This window comes from Rhizopus delemar, genomic scaffold, assembly GCF_000149305.1.
Source record: "Rhizopus delemar RA 99-880 supercont3.14 genomic scaffold, whole genome shotgun sequence".
NCBI lineage: Eukaryota > Fungi > Mucoromycota > Mucoromycetes > Mucorales > Rhizopodaceae > Rhizopus > Rhizopus delemar.
The window spans coordinates 105802-130518 of record NW_027137840.1 but is presented as its reverse complement, the minus strand read 5'-3'; the positions used below and the strand labels follow the sequence as shown (position 1 = coordinate 130518).

The 24717-nt window shown below is 37.2% G+C and overlaps 8 protein-coding genes across 8 annotated transcripts; 7 read left to right on the top strand and 1 right to left on the bottom strand.

Annotated features, from left to right (window-relative positions):
• Nucleotides 1–520: 520 nt before the first annotated feature.
• On the bottom strand, nucleotides 521–1727 carry RO3G_14392 (uncharacterized protein; the record flags this gene model as incomplete). The annotated part of the gene is made up of 5 exons (XM_067668976.1): nucleotides 521–951; nucleotides 1005–1088; nucleotides 1136–1277; nucleotides 1330–1472; nucleotides 1619–1727. 5 exons carry the CDS (start codon nucleotides 1725–1727, stop codon nucleotides 521–523), a joined length of 909 nt encoding a protein of 302 aa, XP_067525077.1.
• A 4238-nt stretch (nucleotides 1728–5965) lies between these two features.
• RO3G_14391 (uncharacterized protein) lies at nucleotides 5966–6214 on the top strand (the record flags this gene model as incomplete). The annotated part of the gene is made up of 1 exon (XM_067668975.1): nucleotides 5966–6214. One exon carries the CDS (start codon nucleotides 5966–5968, stop codon nucleotides 6212–6214), a length of 249 nt encoding a protein of 82 aa, XP_067525076.1.
• A 1418-nt stretch (nucleotides 6215–7632) lies between these two features.
• On the top strand, nucleotides 7633–8452 carry RO3G_14390 (uncharacterized protein; the record flags this gene model as incomplete). The annotated part of the gene is made up of 3 exons (XM_067668974.1): nucleotides 7633–7687; nucleotides 7782–8061; nucleotides 8140–8452. The coding sequence occupies 3 exons, from the start codon at nucleotides 7633–7635 to the stop codon at nucleotides 8450–8452; spliced, it is 648 nt and encodes a 215-aa protein (XP_067525075.1).
• A 1878-nt stretch (nucleotides 8453–10330) lies between these two features.
• On the top strand, nucleotides 10331–11647 carry RO3G_14389 (uncharacterized protein; the record flags this gene model as incomplete). Its single annotated transcript, XM_067668973.1, has 1 exon — nucleotides 10331–11647. One exon carries the CDS (start codon nucleotides 10331–10333, stop codon nucleotides 11645–11647), a length of 1317 nt encoding a protein of 438 aa, XP_067525074.1.
• Nucleotides 11648–13672: 2025 nt separating this feature from the next.
• RO3G_14388 (uncharacterized protein) lies at nucleotides 13673–14060 on the top strand (the record flags this gene model as incomplete). Its single annotated transcript, XM_067668972.1, has 2 exons — nucleotides 13673–13685; nucleotides 13732–14060. 2 exons carry the CDS (start codon nucleotides 13673–13675, stop codon nucleotides 14058–14060), a joined length of 342 nt encoding a protein of 113 aa, XP_067525073.1.
• Nucleotides 14061–14537: 477 nt separating this feature from the next.
• Nucleotides 14538–16058, top strand: RO3G_14387 (uncharacterized protein; the record flags this gene model as incomplete). The annotated part of the gene is made up of 2 exons (XM_067668971.1): nucleotides 14538–15063; nucleotides 15193–16058. 2 exons carry the CDS (start codon nucleotides 14538–14540, stop codon nucleotides 16056–16058), a joined length of 1392 nt encoding a protein of 463 aa, XP_067525072.1.
• Nucleotides 16059–17711: 1653 nt separating this feature from the next.
• On the top strand, nucleotides 17712–19668 carry RO3G_14386 (uncharacterized protein; the record flags this gene model as incomplete). Its single annotated transcript, XM_067668970.1, has 4 exons — nucleotides 17712–18259; nucleotides 18321–19285; nucleotides 19336–19441; nucleotides 19500–19668. 4 exons carry the CDS (start codon nucleotides 17712–17714, stop codon nucleotides 19666–19668), a joined length of 1788 nt encoding a protein of 595 aa, XP_067525071.1.
• Nucleotides 19669–20594: 926 nt separating this feature from the next.
• On the top strand, nucleotides 20595–21407 carry RO3G_14385 (uncharacterized protein; the record flags this gene model as incomplete). The annotated part of the gene is made up of 1 exon (XM_067668969.1): nucleotides 20595–21407. One exon carries the CDS (start codon nucleotides 20595–20597, stop codon nucleotides 21405–21407), a length of 813 nt encoding a protein of 270 aa, XP_067525070.1.
• Between the last annotated feature and the right edge of the window lie 3310 nt (nucleotides 21408–24717).

Genomic DNA, 24717 nt, shown 5'->3' with positions numbered 1-24717 from the left:
TTGGGTGCGATGATTACTACTTCTTCAATGATATTAGATCTTCATCCTCATATACATCATCATCAAACTTTCCCTTTTCCTATTTACATATATGACCATATCTACAAATGCATCTAGGACGGCTATACTTCAAGCACTTCATCGAGCCTTAAAGCAATTTTTAAACGTCGCTGAAGGACTTGACTCTGATCGACATGGTCTAAAAGAACACGTGCACACTGACATACATTGCTAGTCTCTTCAACTAAGCGATACCCTTTACAATTGGAAACACAGATCACAAGGCATGAATCGTGCAATCAATTTATGCTTTTGTTCATTGCTCATTTCCTGAAGTTGAGGAAATAACGAAGGTGAGGTTGCCATCTTGAAAGCATAAATTATAAAAAAGAAAAGAAAAAAGAAAAATTAAACTTTATTATTCCTCCTCCCTTTCATTCAATAATGATTTTAGTCACACAGCAACAGGAAAGAAATAAGAAAGGTTGATTGATTACAATACAATTATCATACATTATTTTTATTTCTCTTGTTTTTTATTTTCTTCTTCTTTTGACAATGAACTAGTAAGATCAGGCGCGTTTCTTAATTCATTTGTAGAATATTCTCTTGATTGAGACTTGAGTCCGTCTTTTGTGTTGTGAACTACCTCTTTATCTCCTAGTGATGCCTTTATCTTCTTGTACCATTCTTCTTCCGATTGACCATGCAAAAAGGCCACAATTTCCACTGTCATGTTATCACAGCCTATGCCTGTTGTGCCTGTTTGATCAGCAAGACAGTGATCCATGAGCTTTTCACAAATCACTTTTAACGGTACATGGTCTGCTACGTGTTGACGTATAAATTTGGCTACTTCTTGATTTGTCATGCAATCCCAGATACCGTCACAGGCCAAGACGAGAAACTCATCCTTCTCTGTTAGCTTGTGTCTTGTCACGTCCGGATCAGCTATAAGATTACGCATGTGAGAAAGGAGGAGAATAGAGCGTGTTCTAAAGTACCTGTTACGACTTGCTTCTCTGGCGGTAAATTAGTGGATGATTTGAATTCAAAATCGCCTAATGCTCTTGATAATGCCAAGTTACCTATTCAACAACATTAGCTCTTTATACTCTTAGCATTTAAAAATTACCATTGACTCTTCCAAACTCAACATGCCCACCGGCATTTTCAATACGTTGCGTCTCCTTTGGATTACTTGGCTTATGATCCTCTGATAAAGCAATGGCTACTCCTTTTGTACAAATAATCGCACGAGAATCACCTGCATTACCCTAACAATCACTTAGGAAAAGAAAGATGACAAGTGCAGCATGCTCTACTTACGACATATAATTCATTATCTTTTGTTAACAAAGCAACGATAGAAGTACAACCTGAAGGATCATGTTGCAGATCGGGATCTTTGATGATGTTAGAAACATTGTATAAAGTAGGATAACAAGCTGTACCTTGTCTTAAATCTGAATCTATTTTTAAAAAGCCCTTTTTGATGCTTTCTTTTATGTTGCCATCCTTAAAATCTTGTGAATCAATGATATTCTCTGCAAGGTGTTGGCTACTATATTTTGCTACTTTGTTTCCTACATTTAAATCCTATTCATTAGCCTCTTACCAAACATAGGCATAATTTCATTCACGTTACCACCGTGTCCATCAAATACTGCAAAAAATGCAGTTCCCGTATTTTCATAATCAAGTAAAGTTGTATGTGCATCCTCCATAGCTTTATTTTAAAGACATAAATTTTACATTTCTTTTCTAAGCTATTATCACTTACTTATTCTCCATCCTTGCATAGAAGAAGCACCATACATCAAACGTGTATCTTTGTCTTCTGTACTATGTTTTGTCGTAACAGGCTCCGATAATATTTGGCCCATATCCCCTCCTTTAAATGTTGTAAATATGTTGTATAAAGATGGTTTAATAAAGTAAAAAAATAAGAGACAGTATGCTTATAGATAAACACACGTTAATCAAGCAGAAAAGAAAAAGGAAAAAAAAATATAAAGAAGAGGGAATTTTGTCAATGAAAGCAGAATGATTTCACTTGCAAGCAAATTAAAATTCCGCGTGCTAGCATATCACAGCAGCAACCAAAAAATTCATTAAAATTCTTGGATGATTTTATTTAGACTTTATTAATTTACCATCATTCTTCAAATATAAACATTTGATTGAATACAAAGAAAGTGAGTCTAGAAGAATGATCTACAGTATTACAGTGCCCAAACTTTCTTGTTCATAAAGATGACTCAATCATACACACATGCATACATTATATGATCTTATTTGTCATGTAATATTACTTACACCTTGAACATTATCTTTTGCTGCGTAACCTGAAGCATGGGCCTCGTTTGTACTACATTGCGATAAATGTGGATGGGAATCAGAAAAAGAAGGGAAGGGGGATTGCGAAAACAGGAAAACTTTTTTTTATAAAGTACTGAATAATCTGTAAAAGATTGCTTTTTTTTTAATGTGTGATATGAATCCTAATCTTTTTTTAATACATATTTATATTTAATTGATCTGAACTCTTCATAAGTTGGAGAATAAAAAGAAAACTTTCTTCAATCATGATAACGTGTATAAAGCACAAGTGAGATGTAAAGAAACAAGATCGAGTTAAAGGTACACTTTGTTGATAACCTTCAAAAGTATGGTACTGATTAGCTAATGAATATTCTGCTATCTGAGTTGGCATCTCTCTTGAGTGTAACATGAGCTTAAAACCATCCTAAGAGGCAGCGTTTTGAAATATCTGAATGTTTAAAGAAAATACAAATGGTTGGTTAATTCATTCGTTGTATTCTTCATCCCTTCTTTTTTTAATCCCTTTTCTATCTCACAACAGCCAAAGCTACATCCAAAAGAAAGAAAAATACATTTTATGAACAGCAAAATAACAATCAGCTTTATTTTACTGACTCAAGCTTCCAGGAAAGTATGAAAAAAGGAAGAAAAAAAAAAAGGCGTTGCAGCATTTTTGGGGATAAAACAGGGACAAATACCTTTCGTGAGATATTTGTTTGATTCAAGAACAAACGCTGGCTGCAAATTGACAGTAACTGGATGCGTATAAAATAGACACTGAAGCCAAAATATACGATCTGGAGGTTGAGCAAAGAGGATTGTCAATCGATAAAAACAAACAAGGTGTTTCGCTATAATCTAACACATATCTCTGTCGTTCCTGTTTTCTTCTTCAGCCTAGCTTTTAAACAATACAAATACTATAATTAAAAAGTCAGTAAAGAAAGTTAAATGTATCCAAGATAATTGTCTGGAGACTATCAGCATGGGAAAATCGTTTACTTTGATCAACTGCCAAGTTGAAATATCAAAACTCTATGTTTCATATTGGCGCAAAATCAAGCTAAAAAGCCCTAGCGAAAACAAAGCTGGTTTTATCCTTTCTTATTTTCTTGAATCAATCGTAAACACCACTTGACGATGAAATAGTATTGACACGGTCATGAGCAGTAAATTTATTACCAAATACTATTTCCATTTAATATTATTTAAAGAAAAAGAGAGAGAGACCAAAGTAGGATGAATAACGAAATGGCTACGCATGTTCTCTCCTCCATATACAATGTATATTTGAACATACGTACTACTACCAACATTAGAAAGACAGATATAAAAGATAAAGCAAAGTTTGACTTTTAAAATAAAAAAAAAGAACGATTCCTATAAAAATAAACCGTCTTAAAGGAAGAAGGTTGAATATTGTAAAATAAAAATAAAAATCCATGGGGGGGGGGCAAAGTCCCCTAGCAAAGTGGTCAATTTCTTTCTGCTGACTTAGTCTTACGTCTGGAAGCACAAGTTCTAATCTCCATGGTCGTTTTCTGTTTGTTTATTCGTAGGTTTAAGCCCTCTTATTAAAAAATGTTTCTTATGACGACCAGCTAAAAATGCGGCATCCGAATAAAGTCCTCATACACAAAAAAATAAAGATACTCCGTATCTTTCTCTTTTGTATTTATAATTCATTGTACAGTCTAATGTAGCAGGCATGATTGCCAAAGGACTTCCCCTTCAACCAGAGAAATACTTCTTGCTACAAAGCAACACCACATCTAGAGAGGAACTTGTTTTGTAGGAGTGGATTTAGACGGCAGTCGGCTCTGTGTTATCTAGTAAAGATAAAAAGACTATAAAACTCAACGAGACTCAAAAAAAAGTTATCTTGTATTTAATACCATTGTACCTAGTATTTATATCCTTTTCATGAAGATTCAATTAAATCCTTTTCAAGATACTTTAATGAATTATGGCTGTAGATTTAGTATGAAGAAACTTAACATGAAGATCTGTTTCTGGTTATGCGAGTAGACTGTTTATAATTATTGCTCAAGTTAATTTATCTTTCATTTATGTGTCATTGCATCAGGAGATACATCGCCTCTTTCTTATTCCTAATCAACACGCTCTAAATGTCACTACCCACAGACTATCAAGGCTATAAGATTGCAAATGTCACTGAAGGATCGAAGAAATTTTTTAGTGATAATCCAGCTAAAGATTTGAATTTCGAGAATTAATGTGAGCTGACTCGCGCCAAATTGCACAAGAAAAATTTTAACACAATCTAAATTTGAAAATTTGCATTGTATAGGTACAAAGCTTCACCTGTGGAGTATAAAATATTGTGATGAAGAGCTTTTCGAGTTGTGGAGAGAGGGCTTTCTGGAGGCAAAGCCTCTATTTGAAGACTGCTTGGAGCTTCTTCCACTTGATGTTCAGTTCTTTTGGGACTTACGAGTTAGTGTAGTCATAAAAACATGAATCAAGAGCTAAAGACTCATCCTTATATCATTAGAACATAGGGATTGTTGGACGAAACCACAAGTATCATCCAAAAGCTCAAAGAAGAACATGCAAAGGCACTGTCAAAATACAGATATGCTGCTTGCACTATCACAACTCTCAAAAAAGTTATAAATCCTATCATCCTGAAGCTGTCACAAGAGAAAGACAACACAAGCATGGCTGATATGGGGCCTTTCTACTGTTAATAAAATAATTTGTTTTGTAACCTTTTTTTTTCTTACTTCATTAATTCCTATTGAGTTGCCTTAATTCTCACAATTACTGAACGTCCATGCACTCCCAATGGCACTGATGTAGGTAATATATTTACCGAGTTCAGCTTTAAAAATCACTTTCAACTTAACAATTGTTGTCTCCAAAATATCTTGTTGAACACGATGCAGCTTAGCAATCAACTATACGAATAGTGAAGCCTGTTTAGGTAGAGCACAATCAAAGTCATTCAATTTAAATAGTCTTTTCAGACGTATCTTTTTGATTACAAATTATTGGTTTGCATGTGTCAACGTGGCAAAGCAGGAGTCAAAACAAATAAAAAGCAGATACTATTAGAGAACTCACATACTAAATTGCTTTCTTTTACCATTTATTAAATGTGATTTTTTATTGTTTCAAAATATACGCATATTTTAGTTTTTATAAACCGCGAATTGATGATAGAAAATGACGGGGAAAAAAAATTATGGGCATGAAAGAGACAACTACAGTTTTTAATTGAAAGTACACTAGATAGCAAGTTTGGAATCAATAACAATCTTGGAAGCATGGTGTTGATACCAACAGGATGCTAGAAAAGCCAGGATAAGCAACTACGATCTTGCGAATAAGTTGAATGTTGTTATTCTATCTAACGAGCTGAAACAGCTATAAAGGCCAATCACCACAGAGCTCTTCTTCACCTAGTTACACCAAAGGTACCAGAGTAGCCAAAGCAAGTTTTTCTTTCAAGAGCATGCTTATAGGTTTAAGTTCGCAATGTGAAGATTTACAAGTTAATAGTATTTCAAAATTTTAATTACATATAGAATTCTTACGCTGTATTCTTGATCTAATCAATATTGTATTCCATAAAAAGCAAAACAATGAAGCAACCCGTACTCCGCGAACAACTTTAATGAGCAGCAAAGCCAAGACCAGGCTACTTCAGAAAAGCGAACTCTTTAATTTCTATACAAGTTACGTCGTGAATTGGGATCCCACCAAGCCCACGGAGACGTTCACTACCAAGACAAGTCAAAATGATATACCAATTCCTAAACCCATTAAGCCGGCCGGTCACGAAGAGGCTAATCTCCGCGTAGTAGTGTCTTCATTGTTTGCTTTCTTCCTTCATCACCATATGTATCTCGATGAGCACCTCTAGAGCTAAAGGGCTTGACAAGAAATCAGCCTTTTAACAAGAGTCAACTCTATATCCTTTGGACTTATAATTGCGTCGTGAATTAGGACTCCACCAAGCTCACGGAGATCTTTACACAAGAAAGACAAGCGAGAACGGTATGCAAATTCCCAAACCCGTAATGCCGGCCGGTCACGAAGAGGTTAATCTCCGCGTAATTGTGTTTGGTCCATGGCGATGAAGAGCATAAAGAAAAAAATAAAAGAAAAATGAGATTTCTATATTACGCAGCTTGTCTGAATTTAAAACAAGGAGGCAAAAAATGTGGGAAAGCAAGTCAGAAGATCCAATCGGATCTCGAGTTGCTGTCGATGCATAACAAGGAATGATTGACCAACAAGCACTTCCACTTGAGCAAGTCTTTCCTGTAAAGCTTGCCTTGTCATATAGATCATCATGGCTAGACTTTTTGATTGGCTGACTTCTTTGGATATTATCAGGGGGAATGCTATGCGCTAACACTTTCGCACGCACACTTTGCTATCAAGTTCTTTTTTCGCACAATCAATCATTCTTTACTTGGGCAATCAAACTGTTTGAATTTCTTCATTTATTTGACTATGTACTCATTTCTAAATACTTGTTTTCGCGTGCCCACTTTTGCTTACGAGTAGGGTGGTTCTGCAAAGTGTGCGCGCATAGCATTCCTTAAGAGAGAAAAAAAAATGGCTTGAATTTCATCAAGTCATTCGATTTTTTATAAACAAAAAAGAAAGGCATTTAGAGTGCATTTACACTAAAATGACTATAACCATACACATCTTGCTGATCATAATGCCTACGAAAAGCAACACCTCAATATTTATTTTTTTTCCATCTGTGCTTCAGATAATACATTCAATTCTATGCCTTTCGTCTCTTTTTTCCTCTTTCTCTCCTCCAAATGCTCAGCAAAGTGTCGGTCTCTTTCCTGGACAATCCTATCAAATTGTTCCTTATCATTACGAGGTTGTTTGATGATGATAGTGATGCTGATGCGATGGCTTGTAGTTGTTGCTGAAGAGGAAAGGAATGAGAAGAAGGAGTTGATCGTTCGTGTTTTTGGCCAAAGTTGCTCAAAAGAACAGAAGTGGACAGAAAGTCAGTCTCGTTCTCAAGCCTGATTTCTTTAGTCAAAGCAGATGAACGTAATTTCAACGATCCTTGGTGGGGTTTTTTTTTTCATCAGCATGCTTGCGAATGTCAGCAAACGCTTCTTTGGTATCATCTTTTTGTGCTAACCTGGCTTTCTCGATCTCTTTTGCAACTCAAAAGAAAGTGCTGCTCATGGCTAGTGAAAGAAGTATGAAAGCAATCTAGATGAATTTGAGTTTGAAAGGATACCAATCGTGAAAACAGGCCACCAATTCAAGAAGAACATAAACAGTCTTTGATCGAATTCTATGTTGATGATCCGAGTTATTGCATTGAAGATGTTGTTACTATGCTTACGAGCAAGTTCGCTGGCCTTGGGATTCAAAAGTCTAGAGTGCATGAGTTCATGAGAGATAAATATAACCTTTATATGAAGAGAGCTACTTGTTGGTCATAGGTAAGGGTACTATCCAAAAGCGCTACGATTGGGTGTCCATTTGGAAGGATTTGGACCTGGATTTCTCAAAGAACTATGCATTCACTGACGAAGCTGGTTTCGATATCAACATGTGGTCAAGCAGAGCTTGGGCTCCTAAAGGACCGATGGCAATCGTTACTACTCCTACTACTAAGGCGCCATCACCTACTGTTATTAGTACAGTTTCATTAGTGGGCATGATCAACTTGAGTGTCTGGATACCAAAGCAGCCTCCCAAAATAAGAAAAGTTTCAAGGCGGTAAAAAAGAAAAAAAAGTGCTGAAACTAACTTTCGAGATAAAGGGTCAAAAGACGCTACTGCCGACCATTACGTAAGGCTTTTAGAGGCTACATTGGACAAGCATGACCAAATAAGAGAATCTTATCTGATTATGGATAATGCGCCAATTCATTCATCCAAACAAATGGCTGAATTGATTGAAAGCAGAAGCCGGACTCAGCCTGTCTACCTTCCTCCTCACTCACCTGAACTTAACCTTATAGAGCAATCCTGGGCTCTTATGAAGGGAAAAGCCAAGCGTCATGAGCTTCAACATACTGAAACCTTCGAGCAGAGCATTGTTGATACAGTAAAGTTCCCCCTTTCAACTTCTCCAAAACATAATCCCACACTCAAAAAATCAGTTTGAGAACTGTTTAAATTATATATTTGTCTAAATGCTTGGAGAATGATCCACATTTGCTTTTTTTTGAAGTTTGTGCATTTTTTTTAGTCAGTCCTCGAATTGGGAGGTGGACCGACTGTACTGTACTCCTTGTCTAAAAGATGTGGATGATGTCAACCCTACCAGTTCTTTTAGTTTTTCTGCTCGTTTTCTTTGCTTGCATATCTATCAGATAGTATTCTAAGGCTTTATGACTCACTGTTGAGCTTGAGGATGCCGATGTGGTTTGTAGCAATAAATGATACTGTTTTGGTTCAGGTAAAGCGTAATTTTTTTATATTCATTTATTAAAGAAAATGGAGTGGATGACAAAAAGTGTGCAACTGATTTCATAAAATGTGCGAATTATTTCTGAAAATAGTCTACTGCGCAAAAGTTTAGAGGGGAAAAAAAAAAGGTCATGTGAATTCACTTACTCAAATGGATAGACTCCGATCTACTAAAGTAGTACAAAAATGAATAAACGACAGGTTTACTTTCTATCTGCAGTATGCATAACATAGCAACAAATCGAAAAGACTATTTTTATCCTAGCAACCTTTTGCATCCAAAAAGAACAGAATAAAAAAGTTCATTCTTTAGAGAAAAGAGAGTCAGAAAGGATGTGTGTATGACAAAGTGATTACATTCGTGCTATGATGTAATAAGTCGAATTCAATTGTTAAGTCAGTAGATTGAATGATTCAAATCTTTATTTCTCGAAAATACAATGAAAACATACATGGCTTGTAATCCATCATGCAACCAAGGACCTGTTGTATCAAACAAATCAATAGGACGATGAATCTCAGATGAAATAAAGTTTGAGTAACAAAAGATATAATTTACCCTTTTGCTTCTTATTTGATAACAGGAAAGACCCTTAGAGATAAGGACTATATATTTTTGCTTATCATATTTACTAAACATACAATATTTATCAGACCACAAATATATAAAACTGCATATACTTTTTTTTTTTTTTTCCTTTTTTTGAAAAGGTTCCATTTATTCCAGGTATTTAGTCTTTTTAGTACAAATTTAGATGTTTTTTTTTTTTTTTTTTGCTTGTAAACAATGTAAGCCCTCTACTGGTTTTATTCGGTGCAACCGAATGAAGCCTATGATGTCCCCTCTCTTTTTTTATACTTTTGCAACCTAAACTTCACTTGTTCAATGAATTCAAGTGAAACATCCAGTGGGACACCAACTTCCAAAAAAGCAGAGAGATGGAATGCTTGCAACAGACGGTACCCGACTTTTCTCTTCCCCCCGCACTTTTTTTTTCTCACATTGCATGACTGACTTTTTTTCCATCATTTCATCAAACGGGAGTTCCTTCAAATCCATCGTGAGAAATAACCCGTTGTGTCGATGCCATGACACAATTTATCCGCGCTCGCGCGCGCGCGCTTCAGTGAGTGAACCGAAAAGGACATCTGTCCCACTTTCCCATCAAGTCCTCCTTGGCTGTACAACCAAAGGATCGTGTAGAAAATGAAACTTAATCTTCCGTTTTCTGTCAACGTGTGAATGTTTCAATGATTTCTATTCAACAGAAAAGAGTAGAAAATAAAGACGGAGTTGGTTTGGTGGAAAAAGTGAGGGGGGGAAGGTGCTGTGGGCTTGGTTGGATGCCATTTCATAATCATCATCCATTTGAGCAGCATTGGGCCGTTCGTGAACCAGTCAAACGGCTCCATTTCATTTTCGGGGATCGTAGCGGAGAGTCGTCTTTCTGTGTCGCACAGACTTTTCTGAGTGAAAATTAAATTTGTATATAAAAGGTTGTTTTTTAATTTCTTTTTTTTTTTTTATCAATCACACTTGATCCTCTGGGTTTTTTTTTCTTTTTTTTTTTAAATGATTCAAGAAAACTATGCCAGCTCAGACACAAGCTCTGACAAATTTAGTAAAGTAGAGCAGACTGCAATTGATCGTGTTGAAGATGATCGTGCCTCTGATATTAATGAGTTTGGTCATGGCAATGGTAGCTTTTTGACTGCTTATTTTAATGTTGTCTGTGTTGTTGCTGGTACAGGTACACTGGGTCTCCCTAAAGCATTTGCTGAAGGTGGATGGCTTGGTATCTTGATCCTCATCTTGGCCTCAGCCATGGCCATCTATTCTGGAATAGTTCTCATCCGTTGCTTATATCATCAGCCTGGTAAACGTCTTCATGATTATAAAGCCATTGGCACCGCTGCCTTTGGTTGGCCTGGATACATTGTTGCCTCTGTTCTTCATTTCTTGAATCTCTTTGGTTGTCCATCCCTTTATCTTGTCTTGGCTGGTGGTAACATGGTTTCTCTCTTGAAGGGCACTCCTGGTGAATTGACATACCAGATCTGGGTTGTCATCTGGGGTTGCTTTCTGCTTGTTCCCTCACTGATCCTAAAGACATTGAAGGAAGTGACGGTGATTTCGGCTATCGGTGCCATCTGTACCATGATGGCTGTCTTTGTGGTTCTCATTCAAGGCCCAATGTATCGTCACTCACATCCCGAGATCCCTGTTGTGCATGACGGTGTGATCTGGGAAGGCTTCCCACTCGCTCTTTCGACCATTGCCTTTTCTTTTGGTGGCAACAATACTTACCCACACGCCGAACATGCCCTCAAGAAGCCCCATCAGTGGAAGTGGGCTGTTACTGCTGGTCTCAGTACTTGTGTCGGCCTTTATTTCCTGACGGCCGTTCCGGGCTATTGGTCCTTTGGTAATACGACGCAATCACCCATCTACAACTCTCTTCCTGATGGCCCTGGTAAATTACTTTCGACGATCGTCATGACTATCCACGTCATCTTTGCTATTCCAATCTACAGTACCTCTTTCTCTCTTGAATTCGAAAGATTTATCAACTGTTCCGATGAAAGATTTGGTAAGCTAGGTGCCTGGGTTGGTCGTGCGATCATTCGTACTGTCACGATGGGTATCTTGGTCGTCTTGGCCTGTTTTATTCCCTATTTTGATGATTTTATGGGATTGATTGGCGCTCTTGCCAACTGTGGTCTCGTCTTTTTGTTGCCCATCTTGTGCTATCTGAAGCTGACGGGTGTTCGTAACAAGCCTTGGTATGAATTGGCCTTTTGTGCTCTGACTGTTTTCTTGGGTATAGTTGGTTGTGTATTTGGTACGATAGATGCAATCAAGGCTTTAATTAGAGATTTCAATTCTTAATGATTCAATTATATTTGCTTTGTATATATTTTAAACACATTGTATATAATTATTTTGTTCTTAATAAATTTCCCTTTCTTTTGCTTACAAAGCAATCTATTGTCTTTTTTTAAATTTTTTTTATAGCCAATGATTTCAAAAGGTATAATTCCCTTTTTATAATCAATTACTTCAAAAGGTATAATTCAATTTACTTTTTATAGAAAAATGATGCTAAATACGTAATCCATCTTTGTCCTTTTTTTTTTTTTTACACATCAAGAAATACTTGGTATTGATTCAATAGGATTAAAGAATCTATTTTCCTTCTTAAGTTCCTTCTTTTTTTTTTTTTTTTCACTGAAAAATATATAAACAGACTTTTTATCAAAAGATCTCTCGTCATCACAAGTCGGGTAGATTCCGTACTAAATAAATAATAAAAAAAAAATTTTTTTTTGGGGGAGATGGCTTTAGGTTGTTGAGATGAAAAATTAGATGAGGAAAAAAAGAAGAGAGGGTTTCCTGTGAATTCGATGGATGAGAGAATAAGCCATGTTATTGGATTAAATCATTTGAAGAGAGTTGTAGGATCGAACGGGTTGAAGAGCATAATCTGAAACATGTAAAATAGTGGAGCTATTAAAAACCCTTTGAATGAATGTGCCTCAGTTATTGTCACAGGAAGCACACTGTGATCATAACATGCAGTCCAATAGATAATAAAAAGGTAAAGGTTGTCATCCACAAGAAGAGAATCGTAAGCGATTTACCAAACCACATTCTTGGTTCTAAATAACATAAATTAAGCATGACAGACACATAACGTCACTTGTTTATCTTGCATCAAACTCATCTTTCAACCTCTTCTTTCTCTTTCATTTTTTTTTCAACTTGTTTTTCAAACTCTAGGCTTTATTTTCTTTTTCCTGAAACCCTTGCTGAACAATGCATCATTCATCATCACCCTTTTTTTTTTTCCTTCAGTTCAAATCATCACGTTCCCTGCTTTTAAGCCATCTTTTCATTCAGTTGCCCTCTTTTTCTTATTGACAAATCCTTTTCTCTCTTTTTTTAAACAAGAATAGAAAGCCTAGTTTAAATAGCTTGTCTTTTAAAAAAAAAGCATAAATTCACAGTCTATCCTTTTCAAACAGTCGATTTGTTCTATGCAAGGGTGATATAAATAACAAAACGAATCTTTGGATTTCTTAGTGACAAAAGGATGCAGAAAGACATCTGTCCCCCCCCTTCCTCCTTTTTTATTTATGCTCACAAAGGTTCATGTGCTGTGCTTTACAAAACGTACTTTGGTGTTTTTAGTGGTTATCGGAGTTTTGGATGCAAGAAGGCGGTTTTCAAGCAGGTTTTCAGGGACGATCAAATAAAAAGCCCAATGCAAAAGTCAAAAAAAAATGTACCTTTTTTTTCTTTCTTTTTCTTTATGTTTTATATAAAATATTTCGTGTTTATTTGTTTTTTATTATCAATTCATCCTTGCTCTTCTTCAAAAGGTAGTCATCTATTCTCATTCTTTTATGTTTACATTGTATTCTAGTGTGTGAAAAGACATTGGCTTTATGCTCTCCTAAATGGAATGAAACTTGGTATCAATACAACTCATATACATTCATTCCAAACGAAAAGTAAATACACTACAATAGCAACACTCAGCTCACTAGACAACTTTTTTTTTTTCTTTCTTTCTTTAAAAAAGTAACACAGTCTTTATAGCTAATGTATGTATGTATCTACCCTCCACTGTTTATTCAAATGAATTCTAATCAACTTCTTAACAGAATATCACCTTATTCGACCTACATTTACTTGCATTAAACCAAAAACTAGATTCTAAAAGAACAATCAAATCTTGGTTTAATCTCACAAAAGCAGATTTAAACGTATGGGTGAATAATGACTGGTTTCCTACCGAACTCGCTCTGGGTTCACTCAACAAAACATGGACATTTTATGCTTTTTTATTAAGTCATGAGGCATCCATCGATCCAACCAGTGTGAATCAAGCACAACCCTTTGTTGCCTTTAATGTTGTTCGTAAGTAAAATAGAAAAGAAAACAAACATTCAATCTTTTTTTTTTTCTAGAGTCACCTCCTGTACCGATCGTGATTGACAAAACACCTCAGCAGTGGATTATTGCCCTGGTCGTGATTGCCAGTGTCTCGGTGGTCTTGATGGTGGGTGCGATGGCTTGGTATTGGACAAGGAAAAAGATGCAAAAGAAGTCGAGGCTGAGTAAACCAGATGCAATGCTGATCGCTGAGAAATTTCGTGAGGTGATGTCAGCATCTGATATGGCAGCAGCAAAAAGAAATGAAAAGATAGCTCAAGATGTGTTGCAGAAACAGTTACAGTCTGAAGTGGGTGCTTCAATCATAGACATCAAGCAAAGTGGACCTTCTAATTTAAAATAAAAATTATTATTGTTTATACCCCATCTGCTTGTATAGAAAGTTGGTTGAAAGAGTAAAGGGAGGAATGAGGTGAAAAAGGGGACATGTTCTTGCTCTCCCTTGCATCAAACACTCTATGCTTATTTAAAAGCCCAAAGGACAAGCAGTGCATCTTTTTATTCTCAGCAGTGTCGATCGCCATTGATAGTTAAAGAAAGGACGACATGTCAAGTGTGACGAATGATTCTTATTTTTGTATAAATTAAATGGTTACTGTTTCAGCTCATTCTCTCCCCCCCTTTTATTATAAAAGGCAACATGACACATCTTAGAGTCTCATATAAATTGACCTCGGATTCAGTACAAAAAGATTGGACCACATGGTTTCACTAACAATAGAAATTTAAACAATAAAGGAGTTTTCTGTATTTGGTAAAAATCTGTTTATTTAAATTCCCAAATATTCTCTTCTTCTTCTTCTTTTGCTTTTTCATAAAAATGTCATATCAAAAATTACCATCCGAATTATTAATACAAATATTTCAAAATCTATCAGAATTCTCTAGTCATCCTCAAGACTTGTACAACTGTGCGATACAATGTAAACTTTGGTGTTATTGTGCTATTCAACTCGTATGGCAAAAACCAACCATCATCAAAGTAGACACTTGGATGAAATTAGCCAACACATTAACAAAACAAGACCAGTTTATGAACTATGGATCCCTTGTACAAAAAATTAATTTATCTTCTATTGCAAATTATATGAATGATGATTCATTAGCCATACTTTCGGTGTGTGAACGACTTGATCGAGTCACATTGGCTGGATGTAAAACAATAAGTGATCAAGGACTAGCTTACTTTATTAGGCATGCAGGACATCATCTCACTTGTATCGATCTATCAGAGATCTCTCACATCACAGATCGTTCTCTACTCGAAATCGCAAACATCTGTCGTTCACTGCAAGGATTAAACATCAGCTTAACTGACGAAACAGAGGATGGTGTGACGGATGAGAGTATAGTGAAGATAGCTGAAAATTGTACACAACTAAAAAGGGTAAGAAGAACAAGATGGGTTCACGACGATTGTATCTAACCACAGGCCCGTCTTTAGATCAGATTGACCAATCGAAAATCAATCACAGATAAATCCATTTTTGCATTCGCCGCCCACTGTCCATCCCTGATCGAACTTGACGCGGCCAACTGCACCATCACGAACGATTCACTCATCGTCCTACTCAACCGATCTCGAGGACTGCGAGAACTGAAGCTGAACGGCTGCATTCATCTCAACGACCACGGCTTCCTTCATTCCTCTGTATCCAACTACCATCAGCTCCGTATGTTGGACCTGACCGGGGTCGGACAGATCACGGATCGAACCATCCACTGGGTCATCACGGTCGCGCCCAAGATACGAAGCCTGATCATGAACAAGTGTGAAAACATCTCCAATCAGGCCGTACGATCCATCGCCCGATTAGGTCGACATCTGCACTTTTTACACCTGGGCTCCTGTAAACAAATCACGGATGAGGCGATCGTCTACCTGGCAGAACACTGTTCTCGTATACGCTACATTGATCTCGCCAGCTGTTCCCATCTGGGCGATGACGCCGTGCTCGCCCTCGCCAGTCTCACTAAACTCAAACGGATCGGTCTCGTCCGCTGTGAACACATCACGGATCGAGCGATTCGAGCCCTCACCCACTCGCCTCATACCGCCCTCTCACTCGAACGCATCCACCTCTCTTACTGTCGACAGTTGACCGTGGCCGCCGTGTCGGATCTGGTCATTCACTGTAAACGACTGAACCATCTCAGTCTGTCGTTCATCCCTGCCTTTCAAATCCCAGACTTTCAACAATTTCGTCGAGATCCACCCAAGGATTATGGTGCTGATGCAAGATCCTTTTGTGTGATCAGTGGCGGTAGTATACATAAATTAAGAACCTATATCCGAGTCGTCTCATTCGCACCCATCTTTTTTGGTCATTCAAACCAATAAATTATACCCTTTATTTGGCATCCTTTTCGGATAATGTTCTTAATAAGATTTTTATACGGTATTCTGCTTTTTCGTTGGCGAGTTTCAGTGCCTTGATTTCTTGTTTTAATCTCTCGGTTGACTCCTCATCGCTGGACGGCTGGACGGCTAAGGTAGATTTTAGTTTCTGTCATGCAGTAGGGGGGAGGAGGATTAGTATAGACCTGAAGCATCACCGCCTACTATTCTTTTTAATTGTTCTACTTGGGCTTGAAGTGCTCTGATCGTCACATCCACAGGTGTGTTCTCTAAAAATTCTTCAGCCATTTTATTTCCAAAAGAAAAAAGGGACCCCTTCCCCGAGGGCTGAACTATTTCGATTTTTTTTTTTAAAACTCAACGTGTTGATAATGCAAAAAGAGAGAACAAGAGAGATTGTTTGAAGGATACAGATGATTGCTAACGTGGGAAATAGGAGAGAAATTAAACTGGCCTCCTCTTTCTTCATCTTGTTCTCCTTTACGCTTCAAAAAAAAAATCGAATTCAATAGATAGCATGAGTATAAATGATATAGAAAGCGGGGACTCATCTTGCTTGAATATATTTTTGCTTTATCAGATTTTTTTTTTACTTGGCAAAAAAAAAAAAAAAAAAAAAAAAAAAAAAATAGAAAAAAAAAATTAGAAAAAAGGGTTCAAATGTTTAGTTTTTTTAAAGTTTGCCATATATATTTCTTTTATAATTCTAAATAACCATGTGTCTCTTTAAAGGAGAAGCATTTTATATAGGAAGAAGGAGAGAATGAGTATGTACGTGGGATATGGTTAATGAAATCACTATAAAAAAGAAAGAGGGAAAAAGTAAAAAAAGATTTTTACTGTAACGCCAATATTGCAAATAAAACAATAATTGTATTTGTGTGTCCCTTTTTTTTGTGTATTACATAAATATTGCTATTTATTAACCAAACACATTTAAATATATTTATTTTTATCTTTTTCTCTCTCTTTTTCTTTTTTTCTCTCTTACTTTATATATATTATGGTAGCATCATCATCTTCATGTACAGGCTGTAATCTCTTAATTAATGAAGGATCTGTTATTGCTTTTGGGACTTCTTATTTTCACCATAAATGGTAACCAATATTATATTATAATTTACAGTGGATGCTTATATCCAGTAGCTTCATATGTACAAAATGTTCTCAAGCAGTAGATTGTGAATCAAATTTATTATTATTATCAAACGGAAAACCAGTTTGTGAAAACTGTTCTTATAGTTGCAACGTCTGTAAACTGGTGATAAAAGACGAAGCCATCATGACAGGTACATATTATTCAACAGCGTACTTTATATGCCAACAACCCGGTTCATAGGTGACGATGCTTATCACGCAGAGTGTTTTCGTTGTGCGTCATGCAATAAGAAAATAGAAGATTTAGTCTTCACTCAAACAAGCAAGGTAAACTTTACTTTACAAATCACACCAGAAACATGGTAACACCGTTCTAAAAAAAAAAAAAAGGGTATACACTGTACACCGTGTCATGAGAAAAGAAAAGCTGAAAAACAAAAAAGACGACAAGAAAGAGATAAAAAAAAGAAACCATCTTCACCACCCACGCCGCCATCGCCTCATTCAAGAAGCAACTCGGATGAAAACATATTTGACATGCCTTCTTTTTCCTTTTTCGAAAATGAGTCCACCGAACTTTCCAACCTCACAAAACAACTGGGCGCAAACATCACCATGAAAGACACAGCGGCAGCATCCACCACGACCGAAAAGATCAATCGAGCCTCTCAATATCTCGAATCGTCCCTGATCGATTTTCCCAACCCGCCCAGCAAGATCGATCAACTTTCCAGTGACCTGGAGGCCAGTGAAACCAAGCTAAAGATGATGCAGCACAATTACCAAAAGATACAGGAGGCCAGTCGAAATGCCCTGGATGAATTGACACGGGCCAAGGAGGAATTTGCTAAAGAGGTGGCGCTTCGCCAGCAGCATGAGTTGACCATTGCCCAACTACGACACCAGTTTGTTATTTATTTTCAAGCCAAGAAATACGCTCGAGATCATCTGGCTGTGCTCACCAAGGAAGAGATCGAAAGGGTCTCCAAGGTGCGAGCGGGTCTGGACAAGACGTGTTGTGATTTAAAGAGTTATCGAGATAATCTGCTGAAAGAGATGGATTCTCTTTTGCCCAAGACAGTCGAGTAAAGTACTCTGTCGCTTACGCATTCCTTCCCCCCTTTCACTCACACTTTCTTGACATAGACATGAAAAGATCGTGTCACTGGAAGTAAGCTCACTGGTATCCGAACGCGACCAATTACGACACGACATCCGATCACTCGAGACCATACGCGATGACGTCCTGAACGAAATGATCATGCTCAACAGCAAGAATGCTCAACTGACCGAGATCAACAACGACCTGTCACGAAGAATGTCTGAACGAGAAAAGGACTTTTCGCCTTCGCCCAGCCTGTCTTCTGAAAACATCAGCATGCAGCGAAAGTCATCCGAAGCGAGCATCGCGCGCAAGACAGCGGCCAGTCCGGAACCCAAGACGGGCTTCAAGCTGAAGAGGACCATGTTTTCAAAGCTCAGTGGGAAAAACAAGGAGGCAAGCCCGGTCTATGGACAGCTGGGGAACAGCAGTCATCTCAGTCTGCATCCCTATGAGAAAACGAAACGGAAGGCGTCCCAGGAGAACCAGGCCCACAGCTTTCAACCGACTTCCTTTTTGAGACCGACGAAATGTGATGGGTGTGGGGAAACCCTCTGGGGATTGTCCGAGTTGCGATGTGCCCACTGTCTCTGTGCGAGTCATGCGCGTTGCTTGCCTCAGGTCGCTTCTCACTGCTACATGATGACCATGAGTTCTATCGACCTCGGACCGTCCGAGATGGATCTTTTGGATGCCTTGTTCGGTCTCGATCTCTGTGCTCGTGCTCAGTTGGAGCAAAGACCGGTGCCGCTGATCATCGTTCGATGCATTGAGGCGGTTGAGAAGCGAGGGATGAGCTATGAGGGCATCTATCGAAAATCAGGTGGAGCGACCCAGATGAAGCTGATTCAGACCTCATTTGAGTCTGGTAGTGAACCAATTGACTTGGAGGACTATGAGTTGATCAATGATATTTGCTCAGTGACGAGCATTCTGAAACAGTACTTTAGAGAACTGCCTAATCCCTTATTGACCTATCAGCTTTATTCAAAATTCATTGACGCCGTCTGTAAGTCTTGATGGGCTCCATCCTGCTCTGTGACTAATTTTATTTGGTAGCCATGAATCATGAGCAAGAAAGAATCGACAAGTTTTACGAGTTGCTATCTCAATTACCTAAAGTGAATTATGACACACTCGAGTTATTAATGAAACACTTACACAGGTAATTGTTTACTGCACACACGTTTTATCATGCCTGTTGCTCACATCATAACCTGTAGTGTCCAAGAGCATAGCAGTGAAAATTTAATGACGACCAAAAACTTGGCCATGGTGTTTGGTCCAACATTGATGAGAGATGAAGATGGAAGTCGAGAGCTAACGGACATGAGTTATAAAAATGCAGTGATCGAATTCTTAATTACTCGCGTACACCAACTATTTACTTAATTGTATTATACTATTATTTATATAAAGTATTTATTTTTTCGCATTACATGCTATCCTTGGGGAATCATCCTTTGTATTGGATTTGTACGTGGCCTAGAGCCCTGTCTAATCGCCCCACGGGCTAATTTCAAATATATTATATTAGTAAAGTGTATACCCAAAAGCCAAAGATGATATTAAACATCATTACCTTTTTTATATTTTCCTAACAAACAGCCTGCCTTTCATGGCCTATTTTATCAATGCTCCTTCTTTTCTCACTAAGTAATATGTGGTTATATTTTAAAATTGATCTAGTCAACTTGAAGCACACTTTATCATTGTACTTTTATCCATTTTTGTTATTAAAAAGAGAAACGATGATGAAAAAAGACACATATACAGTTCACAAGGCTTGTCCTATTTGGTGAGTATGTCACATGATCGTGTTTTCTATGTGGAATCATTGTTCTTTGTCTCATTTCTCATTACTTTGATACTAAAGTTAATAGAGTACCATGATCTAATGATACTAACACTCGGAAGAAAATAGCGCGGGTTTTCATTATTTTTAATGTTTAAAGACTTGAAGCGGAGAGAGTGCTTTTTTTTTTTTCTTCTCAATGAAAAGAAAAAATGAAGAAATCAACTTGAATGACAAAAAGAAATTAAAATCAACAGAACCAATGAAAAAATATTCTTCAAACCAAAGATTGGCACAAGAACATGAAGCTTGTTGTGTTGTATGTGGAAGATATGGAGAATATGTCAATAAAGATACCAAACAAGACGTTTGCAGGTAGAATTTACACATTTGCATGTGATTTCACGACAATAACCATTGTATATGTAGCGTTGAATGTAAAAATATCAATACAGACTTGAATCAACACCGAATAAATAGCAAGTCTAAATCTATACCAACAATAAAGGAAATGCACAACTATATGGCTGATAATCTTCATGCCAAATTAACTCATTATCAAGAACCAGCATCCATTGCTTCAGCCAGCAAAAGCCAGATTCGATACATGATGAAAGCACACTCACTTGAAGTCAGCGGCAGCCAAGTCCCCAAGCCCTTGACAACATTCGACCAACTGTCTGACCTGCTGGGCCCCACTTTACTTCAAAATATCGAATCACTTGGCTGGACAAGTGCGACTGGCATCCAAAGACAGGCCATCACAGCTGCCTTGGCCGGGCGAGACGTGATAGGCTGGGCGCCCAAGCACTCTGGAAAGACGGGTGCTTTTCTCATCCCGACCTTGGTTCACTGTCGTTCGATGTCGGCATGGTACAGTGACAAAAGACGAGCAGGTCCGTACGCGTTGATCCTGGCTCCAACGCGCGAAATCTGTTGTGAGCTCGAGACGGTATGTCAGCGATTGGCGGTGGGTATGAAAAATATGCGAACGGCCTTGTTGATTGGCGGTGAGCCCTTGCCGAACCAGCTGTATCGGCTCAAGAAGGGTGTTCAGATCTTGATTGGCACTCCTGGACGATTATTGGATTTGGCTGCAGACCATCCCAAATTACTTCGACTTTGGCAAGTGCAGATGATTATCATGGATGAAGCCGATACCATCTTCCAATCTGGATATGGTGTCCAGGTACGACAGATCTTGGGCAAGATTAAGGATGATCGGAACAGACAGTTCATGTACTTTTCATCAAATACGGCTGAAGAAGAAAATGATGTGTTGAAAAAGTTGGTGAAAAGATTGAAATCTCCCGTTGAAATAAAATGTTTGGACTGATTGACACATGCTTTTGTTTATATAAATACCTGTTTCATCTTTATTTTCTCCCCCTTTTCTTTTCTCTTAAATGAAGAAAGGATTGATAAAGAATATCGCAGGTTCGACACTCCTGTGTTATATGCTACGTTTTGTTCATTTTAATTATTGGTATTTGATCTTATTTTTCATCATTCTCTATGCTTTTTGTCGGCCTTCTTCCTTGGAGCTTTTTCGAAAGACAGCTGTTATTAAAAGAAGGTCTTTACAAACGCCAGAAGAAAAGTTTGCAAGTTTACGAGTAATGTATAGAGAATAGTATTTTATCTATAAACTAATCTTTTTGATAGGCTAGTAATAATCAATTTGTGAATCCTTTTGAAGAATGGATAGAGGTCCCCTTTTACAAAACACTGTTATTTTGGATAAAGAGATACAAAGGAAATGGTATTCCATTTAATGAAAACGAGCTCCATAGCTCGTTACCAACCAAAAGGCCTTTATTTGAGACCTTGTTCAATCACCCAGCAGATAAAATCACTTTTACTTGGTTTGGGTAAACAAATAAACAAACATTCCGTAAAGAGGCTTATCCGAAAATAGACAATCCACATGCCTTATAACAATAGACGGATTGACTATTTTGACAGATCCGGTGTTCAGTAAAAGATCAATCAACGACTACCTTGGTCCTAAGAGATTAAGGCCTATCCCTTGTCAACTAGAAGAATTTCAAGACAAGATAGACATAGTCTTGGTCTCTCACGATCATTTTGACCATTTGGGTAACAGAAAGAACTCGGCCTTTTATATATTGTCTAATTGTAAAAGAATAGATGAAAATGTGGTCAATAAATTAGGCAATTCGGTGACTTGGTATATTCCACTAGGTCTTGGAAACTGGTTTTTGAAAAGAAAAATTATGAATTTTGTTGAACTTGACTGGTGGCAAAAAGCATATTTCAAAGATAACATATTGATAACTTGTGTACCAGCCATGGTAACAAAAAAAAAAAAAAAAAAAAAAAAGTGTTTTATAAAACAAAGTTTTCAACTATTCGACATAGCATTGGAGTGGATCAAGAAGACTCTTTGAAAAGAATAAAACGCTTTGGTGTAGTTTTGTTATCAAATCAAAGAAACACAACATCTTTTTTTGGTAAGCAAATAGGTTTTTATGCATAAATTAAACAAACTTGTAGCGGCGATACGGGCTATTCTCCAGAACTATTTCAGGCCATTGGTCATTTATATGCACCCTTTACTTTAGCTGCTTTACCTATCGGAAGTTATTTACCCTTTAAACTTATGAAACACTTGCATATGGGGCCTCAAGATGCCATTCAAGTCCATCGCGATCTTAGAAATCCCCGATTATCCGTTGGCATACACTGGGGGACTTTTATGATGTCAGACGAACACTATTTATCTCCAAAACAAATACTAGATACCTCTTTTGAACAAACTGAAGATTCCCAATTCATCACTATCGCTTTTGGTGAAACGATTGTGATACCAAAGGGCGATTTATTAAATTGAGGGGCGGGAAAACAAAGTTCCAATGGACAGTTTTCTTTTCTTCACAGGCAGTTTCTACGTTATTTTAATTTCAGATACTATAGATGAAAACCAAGACTATCCAAGATTTAAAATGAGATGGATTTAAATTTTTTTAAACGAATGAATAAAGAAAATAAGTCAAGAGTTTTCTTATTTAGACTAATCCTTATTAGTCCTAGTATTCTTCAGACAATTGAACAGCGTATTACAGAACAATCATTCACAATGCAATCAGTATGATATCCACATATCTCATTAGAAAAATCAATTGCTGTATCTAAAGAGATGATGATCATTCACAGATATAATCTTCTGATGAATTCTTTGGTTGTAGTAAGACTCTTTGAAAGCTATATGATGATTGATAATAACTTATTTTTGCTCTCTTCTCAATCGGAATGTATGTAGAGCTGATACTGCTACAAGAAGTCTGTAGTTTACTAACATACTTGCCGAATATCAAATTTATTTACTCGATAAACTTTTCCTTTAAATATGCTCCATTTCCAGATTGTATTTTAATATTGTACATGAAGATATTTATAAACCAGGTCCTTTTGAAATTGCCACTCTCAATGCAAGACTATTTCTTTAAATTATAATATACATTGTTAGAATTAGCCTATATAATGTCCTTCTTTGTCAAAATCTTGTTGCCAAGTCCTGTTGTATTAACAATATTTAGTTGACTACTTGTTATCCGTATATTATCCGAGAAAGTTTAGATTTTAAAGGATTTTGAGTCATCATCTGAATTCTCTCTGCTGCTAGTACCACTCTCGCTATTCCTTGCCTCACTCCTGTTTCACATAATTTTGTTGACGTCCTTTTTGATCTTTACATCTGATCTTTATATCTCTAACTTCCGTCTTTGCCTTGCTGTCCACTTAATTCTCACTTTTATCGCCATCTCTCACCACCTATCTCGCTCAAGTAATTACCCATTACAATTCTCTAGAAATCTTTCAGGCCTTTTCCCATTAATCGCTCTGCATGCGACGCTTGATATTGCCTTCTTCAAGCCAAAAGGCCCTGCTGAGCATTGCTTCATCGTCCCAATTCTTCATCTTTCCCAAATAGAGCTTATATGACACTAATCCGAATCCACAAAATGCTCTATCTTTCTTTGTTCTCGCAAATCACCATTCTAGCCTTCTATTTGGGCTCAATATCACTTAACTTATTTTTCGTCTTTCATTTTCTCATCTCAAACTGAATTCTGCACTTCCACCGCTCTGGCGAGTACATGGGCGTATGGTTTTTGATGCGGTGCCTTTTGAAGTTCCCCCATTCTAATTCCAACAAATTAATCAGCAAATTCTTGCAAGAACCTCTTCTTGCTCGTAGCGAATCTCCTTTCTCTCTTCCTTATGTGAGCCTCAATGTCTAAGTTTCCATGTTCCAATCAAACTCAAACTTAAAACAAAAACTACATCTTATCTATTCTTATGTCAAAAATGCCAAAAATTTATATTATGTGGCTCATTTCCATAATTAATAAGTTCGGGCTCTACTCCTTAGAAATAAAAAAAAAAATCAAGAATTTTAAAGTATAGTAGGATAGATACTGTAGAATCCGATTATTGAAATCATACATTTGCCTATCGAAAAAATAAAAGCCAACCATTGAAACCTTTTTTCCGCCCTTGATTTAGAAAACCGCCCTTTGGCGTTGCGACTACTGCATTAGAACATGCAGAAAATAGAATTTCTTTTAATGTTACACGTTTAAATTTATTTGTGTTACGATCATTTGATTAAAAAACAACCA